This window comes from Typopeltis vanoorti, chromosome 26 (assembly GCF_054136105.1).
Source record: "Typopeltis vanoorti isolate ZY-2024b chromosome 26, IOZ_Tvanoo_1.0, whole genome shotgun sequence".
In the NCBI taxonomy this organism is placed as follows: domain Eukaryota; kingdom Metazoa; phylum Arthropoda; class Arachnida; order Uropygi; family Thelyphonidae; genus Typopeltis; species Typopeltis vanoorti.
In genome coordinates this window covers 20,453,049-20,462,123 of record NC_143574.1, presented here as the reverse complement: position 1 = coordinate 20,462,123, position 9,075 = coordinate 20,453,049, and the positions used below count along the sequence as shown (strand labels likewise).

The 9,075-nt window shown below is 32.7% G+C and overlaps 1 protein-coding gene across 1 annotated transcript in view; it reads right to left on the bottom strand.

The window, feature by feature from the left end:
- Positions 1–700: 700 nt before the first annotated feature.
- The window catches only part of LOC150092387 (uncharacterized), a 265,602-nt gene continuing 257,227 nt past the window's right edge, over positions 701–9,075 (bottom strand). The window contains exon 11 of the mRNA XM_090415087.1: positions 701–8,055. Coding sequence (XP_090271213.1) covers positions 5,081–8,055 — 2,975 coding nt within the window. The 3' untranslated portion in view covers positions 701–5,080. The remainder of the gene's footprint in view (positions 8,056–9,075) is intronic.

Sequence of the window (9,075 nt, the reverse complement as noted above, 5' to 3'; positions counted from 1 at the left end):
TAACTGAGCTTTAAAAATCAGAGAACATTTGATACTCACTAAAGATGCTCAAGAAAGGATCCAAATTCATTCACTACATGAAGAGACCACTAGACTCTGAAACATAAGATGCTGAAAGCATCCCCCCCCCCCCTCTCTCCTTTGAGGAAGGAAAAGGGCAAGTTGCTCCCTCCATATCTTTCTGATGTCCAATATTATGTTTCATTGAATGTCTAGAATTTATTACTGATCTTTGAATCTTACAAATACACAATATTTATTTCCAGTTTAAATTTTAAAGTTGTTAAATTTTTACTGACTACATGCATGGGCATGGAATATAAACTTTATCTAGCTGCTGTTTTTTTTTTTTTTTTTTTTTTTTTTTTTTTTAACCTCCTAGGATGAAAAAAATAGCTGACCTTGCTAGCCTTTTCTCAAAATATAACCACGACAATTTGCAGGCTACTAGATGTCTATACAGAATAGCTGCCACAGACAAAGAGCACAACTAATGAATATATGTTAAATTTATTAAGAAATTATATGTTCTTGTTTTCAACCTTATTTTACCCAAGCGTACGCAAACAAAAGTTTCATGTGAAATATCTTCATAACTATTCTTTTTATATATAGAAAACAAATGACTTCACATCAAGTTGCTCTGCATCTCATATTGCACAACACCCTCCCTTTCACGCATAATAAATAAGTAAACAAAGTGATTCCAACCTTTATTGAGGTATCAACAGGAGGAACTAGACCCATGGAAATATCAAGAGCAATCTTGAAAGTAGAAGTCATTTTTCCATATGCATGTAACAAAATAGTGTCACCATATTATTACAATGATCTGTATTACAGAGGGCTGTAGCAAGGTTTTGGCTGCAACTGGAAAGTATATTATACTTTGACAAAAAATTATATATTTGTTTTTATACATATTTCACCAAGTGTAAGCAATAAGTTTCAATATGAAATATCTTCATGATTTGGCATCTTATACAGAGAGCAAATAATTTCACATTAACTGGTTTAAATTCAATGGGCTGTGGCGTGAGCGTTAGGGAATACAGAGAAACTTGATGTGAAGTCAGTTGCTCTCTTTATATACAAGTAGCCTAATTGCGAAGGTATTTCATATGCAAACTTATTTGCTTACACTTGATGAAATAAGAATAAAAACAAGAATATGATTTCTTGTATAATATACTTTCCATAGTGGAAAAACTTGCAAAAATTGATAATGTTAATGTCTCAAATAATGAAAAACCTGAAGTACAAATTCTATTAAGGTACAGCTTTTCCAACCTTGGAAATTACATATTATGCATAAATGCAATAACAGACTCAGACAATTGATGAAGTTCTTTTCACAGATATACTCCTTGTTACAACTCAAAGATATGTTTGAAAATACAGGAGAGAAGTACTTATAGATGGTATCTGTTGCACAGATTATTAATTCTCAGGAGTAATTCTCTCGTCAACAGCTTTTTCAAAATCTTTTACATGCCTGTTAAATGCTTCTGTATGTAAGGATAGATTATTCGGTATATAAAAAGCTGAATGAAATTCATATTTCTAATCAAAAAAGTTCTGCTAAAAAAAGTTGAATGATAAAAAATGAAGTTTTTAATAAATTATATTAAAAATTTCTAATTGTCAGAACACATTCATTAAAAAAAATGTACTCCTTTCACTTTAAGTTTGCTAGTCTCGCAGAATCTCAGTGTATATATGTAGCAAAGAAAGGAGAACAGAAACAAAATTTAAGCTTTGAAATATCACACAAATTTCTGAAATATAAAATATTCTGGAAAATTGAGAGGCTATATATATTTTAGTAGCAAATTAAATTTATAGTTAGATGTTAAAAGATTTTTGCTTGACATTAACATTGTACAACATTTTCTATTCTTTAATTATACTCATATTATCCTTACATATCGTGAACATAAAAACTTTTTATTCCTTTATTTTACTACTTTGCAATTCATAAAACTCTAAATGGAATATCAATTTAAGACATGCTTTGTATTGTTTCAAGATATTTAGGGAAAAAAACAAAGAATATTTGTTTTTTTAGATGGCACAGTGCTATATAGATCTATTCAAAAAAAATTTGTAATGCATTGTATTTACACTGTTTTCATTTAACATAATACAAAGAAGCTTTGTGGTAAGCAGTTTTTATGGTTATTAGAAGTGGCAATGAGGAAGACGTGTGGGGAAAGGAAAGGGGTAATAAAGATTTTGATAATATGTTGAGGAAAAAAAAAATAACTGAAATGAAATGAAAGAAGGGATAGCAGATTTCATAAAAAAATGTGAATGAAATCCCTAAAAGGCTTTAAAACTGAATTTTTTTAGAGAGCATACAACTTTTTTGGATTTTTGTTAACCAGTTCATTCAGGAAAGCTAGAAAATATGATATAATTCTCCCAATCTAAAATATGATTCTTAGAATGAAATACTATGATGAAATGATTTTTTCTTTTTTTCAAACAAGAAAGTAAATTAAAGCACTATAAAGAAAGCATATACAAAGTACAGCCATTTACAGACTCGACTCTCATAAATGTTTCTAAGACTAGCATTCTTTACATTAACATGACATGACTAATTTTTTATTCAAAAAACCTAAAATTGAATGCAGAGTTCTTCCAAACACAACTGCTATATTATTTGTGCACAAATAATTTTTATTTTTATTAATCAGTCTTTTGATTATGAGTATAGGAAAAAGATCTTTGTTAATTTCTGTACAATATAACTATGTAAATACTCAGTAAATAAAAATAAATTTAAGACACCAGTTGCTTTTCTTCTTGCAAAGAAAAACAAACAAACAAAAAAAAAATTATATAAGACGAAATATAAAAAAATTGTATTTTAAGTATATGGTATAGAGTAACTATAGAGTAGCATCTGATACAAGTAAAGTGAAACTGTGCTTAAATATAAACAAGAAACAGCAAGAAATGAAATGTCAATTACATAAATTAATTTTTATGCATGATTTGAATTTTGCAACATCATAAATATGTTTTTTTTTTTTTTTTTTAATGTCAGGTATTCAAATGATAGTTATTAGTTCTGGCTAAATTTCTTATGCAATTATTATTTTCTAATAATTTATATAAATAATTATCTAAAGATGTGCAAATTTTTATCACAGGTATCCTTTCTAAAGTATTCCACCCTACCTAATTTCACTTAAGATTCTATGTGAGAAACAATGATTTGAACCTACTGGGGAAAGGGGGGGAAGAAATGAAAGGAATCGAAAAAGAAAAAAGAAAAAATCCCAAAATAAAGCTATTAAAAACATTAATAGTAAAACAGTTCTAATCTTCATTCACAAATTTATATTCCAAAATAAACAAGGAGCCTGACTATCAGTAGCACGGAATGAATAGACAGTAGGCATTACAATATAAAATATTTTTCTTGTGTTTTGCAAATGTTATGAAAAAGAAAAAAGAATCAAGGTACAATAAAATTTGATTCAACAGAAAATAAAAAGAAAATTGAATATGACATATATAATCACTAGTACTTTTAACAATGCAAATAACACATTAGTTTCTTCAGTCACTTTGAATTCAAATTTGGACTTTGAATACTACTGAAAGATTAGCAATCTTCAAAACCTTAGCAAGATAATGTTTACCCGTATTTGTATTATAATCTCATACAGCTCACTCCCATTTTTCAATAATAATTTCAGCCACGTCTGCAATAATAATGCATACTTTTGCAGTACAAATGGAAGCCAATTTTCCACCTGACCATATCATCACCATTTCATTTCTTTCTCTCTACAAAATGTTACCAATTACAAATCTTAAATAAAATAAAATAAAATTTGTCCTAACTCTATAAAATAAAGAAATTTGTGCTTGCTTATCAAATACTTATACAAAGTTAGAAACAGTGAGAGATTTAAATGTCCTAACTGTATCACAGTCAATATTTACAGTATGGACATCAGTACATTGAGCCTTTGATTTAGGAAACTGGATTTCAGTCTTTGAAAGCAAAGTTCAAAAATGCTGTTTTTCGAGTGTATGCATCTAAAATAGTAGTTGACATTGATAGTTATGAAAAACTAAACAATAACAAAAAAAAAAAAAAAAAAAAGTTGACTAGGAAGGAGAATTGATTTCTTTTAAACATGATTACCACAATAATTATAACAATTATCAATAACTATTTTTATGTGAGCACTACTATGCCATGCTATACAAAATGTACTCCCCCCCCCCCACACTTCCTTGACTAATCAATTATTAACAAATTTTGTTTTTGCAGTCCAGATGATATTTTCAAAAAACATATAGGAAAATGCTGTCATTTCTGCGAGGAAAAAATGCATTTTTATGTTGAGAATAAAAACTATTATCTTTCAGCAGATGCGAAAGTAATGTCAAAAAGACTACCTTCTGCATTATCAAATGATTTTTCAATTTTTTCTTTTACATTTTCATATATCTAGTATAGCCACTACATCAATATAACCGATAACAGACCTCTTGCAGACATACATTTATGAGTGATTGTCATTTTAATTTTATATGTATAGAATCTTTTCTCTGGTTATCACTCAATACTATATTATAAAACTGTATTTAAATGCTGCCTGAATATTTCATCTTGTGTTGTCTATATAAGAAGCATTGGATTTAAAAAAAGTTACTGTGTTGTTTGCAACATGAACTCTGTAAAAAGGTATTAAATACTAAAGATGCCATCACATTCCAATGCACATTCAGGCAATAAAGCTTTTCTGCAAAGTCTTATCCCTGATTTGTTTTCATGATGCTAATCTATCAAGAGCACATAATTACTATTCATCCACCAAAACAAAATGGCACTGCTTTCTTTGAAAAACACTTATGGCTTTGAATAGGTTATAGCTCAGCTGATTATTAGGCAACTGGTCCAAAAAAGCAACCTCTACAATAAATCTTTCCCACTACAACATACAATTAAATTAGACTAGATACCATCAACACTTCATTATGCATTCTTAATGCCAGCTAGGAGACAGACTGCACACGAGCTTGTGACCTCTATACATATTTTCACTGGCATTCATCGCTGTACAACATTAACAAGGTCCCTAATGGTATTTTCCAAATCTGATAACAACTTACTGCTGCTGTCATTGCTGTTATTACTACTACATGTCCGAAGTTGCTCTCCTTGGTTTTCTAAGCGGGACAAGAGCTCGCGGAATCGAAAACGTCCATGAGGAGGAATGTTTTCTGCATAGCTGCAGCAAGAAGTGCGGAAGAGTTGGACTTTATCGGAAAGCTGAATTACACTCATGCTACTAATTACAGAGACATTCTTCAGTCCTATGATGCTATTTTCTAAAGCAGAAGATATTTCTAGAATAGATGTCTTTGTACTTGCAAGATCTAAACTTTTATCCTCATCTTCCTCAGTTTTATCACCAAGTTTTTCTTTAGCTCCTTGGTCCAGTGTCTGCAAAGATGTAGGGCTATCTGGACCTTTAGGTAATGCACCTTTCGGAAGAACTTGAGGTTTTGTTCCTAGTTTACCTAACTTTAAAGCAGCACCTGATGGAAGAACTGTACGAGAGCCCTTTAGTGGGGGCTTTAATGGCACCTGAGGCTTTGACTGATAACACACTGACTGAGAAGTTGAGTCCACTCCTTCGGGTGTCTCTACTTTATTTAAAAGTGTTGTTGTTTCCACTTCACCATCTTGCTTTGGATCCTCTGCTTTTTCAACAGCATCAACTGGTTGAGAGGGGATCTCATCTTTAGTAGGAGTTATTTTATTAGGGAGAGGGGGTGAACCTTTCCATGAACAAGTTCCTGCTCTAGGTCCCTTTTCTGGTTCTGTACTATCAAATTTTAATTTGGCATCACAGATATCTGTTTCATGACTTTTTTTAAGACGAGATTCAATATGTTGGGCTAAAATTTTTGGACTAACCCTCCTCTTCATGTCTGAGGGCACTGATTTTTCAACATTGTGACCACCGGTTTCTCTTTCCCAGAGTTTTTTTAAACTACTGATACTGCCTGAACTATGTCGTTTGTTCTCTTCTTCATCTTGAGAAATACCTGTTTTTTCTACATATGTAAGATCACTAGTTTCATGTTTGATTTCTCCATCAGATAGAACACTAACCCTCTGCAATGGAGGTGAATTCTGTTCTTTAAGTTTATCCTCTTCCAAAGAGGTACACATCCTTTCAAAAGTAGCTCTCTGTGAATTTTTCTTGTCTTCCTTTTGTTCTAATGGTTTCTCTTGCATTTCTAATTCATTTAACACTATTTCCTGCTTGGACTCATCATGAATGGCAGTCATTACCTCATCATTCTGATTTTCCATACTTATGTTTTCATGATGTTCCTGAGTAGGAGATTCTTTTAATGATTTCTGTGAAGCAGTGCAAGAAGAGGCCATCTCAGAAGTTTGTGCAGAAGCATCTCCCATTTTTACTGCTCTCTTTCTTGCTTTTAATTTCAAACTTTCAAATAATTCAGATACAAGTTGTGCTGCTGGATTTTTATGAGTAGGTTCAGGATTTTTAAATTTAGTTGCTACAACAGGTTTGAGAACTGGTTTATCTTCATTACATATTTCAGGAGGAGGTGGAGGAGGTTGTATAGAATTAGAAACAGATGAATATTCAGGACGGGATACAGTTGACTGATTGTTTTCTGTCAGCCAAACTTGTGCAATACTCACACCATCTTTGATTTCTTTGGCTTGTTGTGGACTATTTGCAATGGATCCCAAAGAAGATGGAGTTGGACTCTGAACCCTGTCAGATGCAGAATTAGAAAGTGATATCTTTTCTGAATTCCTACTAAGCTGTTCATCCAGAGAACCACTTTTAATAAGAGGATGTTTAGGTGGACTTGGAGGCCTATCTTTAGGCCTCTTCTTTAAGGTACGCCTCACAAGTCCACAGCCAAAAGGAGGTGGAGACTGTGTGGATGGATATAAAGATTCTTCAGGTTGCTCTCTATGTTTTAGACTAACTCCGAAATGAGCAGCACTCTCGCTCACTGCATCTCGTCCTGTTTTATAATCCTGCATCGAATCCAATTTAATAGTTTCTTTAGATGATTTTTTTTCCAATTTTTTGGAACGAGGAAGTCGAGGTGATGGCACTGGCTTCACTACTATCTGATGTGTTTCTGGAATTGATCCTGTTTCAAAAACATCTGCTGCTTTAGTATATGTAAGATCTGATTTCTGTCGCAAGAGACCATGTGGAAACTGCATAGAATTTTCAGAATCTTGTCTCTGTCTGAGAGTTAGCATGTGACTAGTACGAGAAACAGAACTACTATCAAACTGATTTGTACTAATTAAGGCTGTATTATTAATTTGTTTATTTTTCATCAACTCCACTGGGTGACTGGTGGCTGCATCAGCCTCGTTATCATGAAAAGAATCAATTTCAGATTCCACAACAGATTCTGGAGGAGTAGCACCAGCATGTAGACCATGCTGGCGAAGAGACTCAAGATAAGCTCCAATACGGGCACCTTTAGGTAATGTTCCATACCGATTAATTGCCCTTTTAACATTCTGTACCTCAAGAGCAGCAATTTGTACCTTCTTTGGCTGGGTCTTATTACCTTGAGCATTTTCTTTGGTACGCTGCTGAATGTTAGGAGGATAAGTCCGTGCCTTCTTTAGCTTCTGTTGTTGCTGAGAAGGATTATTAGGATTAGGAACACTTGCAATAGAAACAGCAGTATGGCTTTCTGAATCTTCTGTGTCAGGAGTTCGTTCCTGCATATCGCTTTCATTCTCTCCAGTACTACCATTTAAATCATGTATTTCTTTATTTATAGTTTCAAACATTTTCTCTAAGCCATTAGTTGTTTCTTTCACTATTTCTGCAACTTCTTCACTACCATACGGTTTATCCTGGTATGTGCTATCTCGGAAAGAACTAGTCCTCTTTGGAGGCACTGGAGCTTGTTTACTACGAGGGCCTCCACGTCTTAATTGAACAGTTAATTTTGATGTTAGGGCTGTCTGTTTCTGTGGCTGACTGCTTGGACGTATACCTACAGGATAAAATATTTGGCTCAAATAAACAAATGAACCTGCAACTATTAAAAAAAATATTTGTTTATATATATATATATATATATAACATTATCAGATATATTTTTTTGCAAACAGACCAACATTATTGCTAAAAGGATGTTAAAGGAATATATTCATACCATGTAATTAAAATACATTAAAAAGTATAAGCATAATTAATAAGAAATTTTATATATCCAGAGTCCTGAATTTAGCATAATATTATGAAGGTACAGCTAGGAGTTCTTGACTGAAAGACTCATAATTACGGTCTACCGATTTTAAGAAATCAACTAGGAGGCAACCATACTTATTGGCATTGGATGAATTTTTTAATGCTGAAGGTGGACCAAGGAATAGCTTCTCACATTTATATCTCTACCACTGTATTATTGTATTTGTGTGAAAAAGGTCCCAGGCAAGATCTGAGTTTCTGGAAAGGTGTGTGTGTGGGAGGAGGGGGGGGGGATAGAAAATCCTTTGTATAAGACCAGAAGAACCGTCAGCTGAAAAGGCCTTATAAATGAAATTAGAACCCAATCACTGCTGTTTATGAAAGAGAGGCATCTCTGCTAGCAGTGTGTGACTGTCCCTCCCTAGCTAACTTCCTGGTGGTGATATCATGTAGTAACTGTATTTGAATAATCTAAGATTTCTTTAAAGAGCATATCAGTAAAGAGTGATGTTATAATCACTAACCACGAAATGTATGTGTTGGAATTTTTAAGGATGAAATCTTTAATGCTAGTTGAAAAAAAAAGCAATTTTAATTAGGCACTTTACCTTATTACTAGTGATAAGGTAAAGTGCTTCATCTAAATACCAATTATATATTTGGTTTAATCCTTTATCCAAGTTTAAGCAAACAAAGTTTGCAACTGAAGTATTTTCAGGACTGGGACAACTCGTGGCAAAGGTGGTATAAGTTCTCATTACTTACCTTAGTATCCCATAATGCAAAGCACATCTCCTTGCAGACATGTATAATGCTATGCATT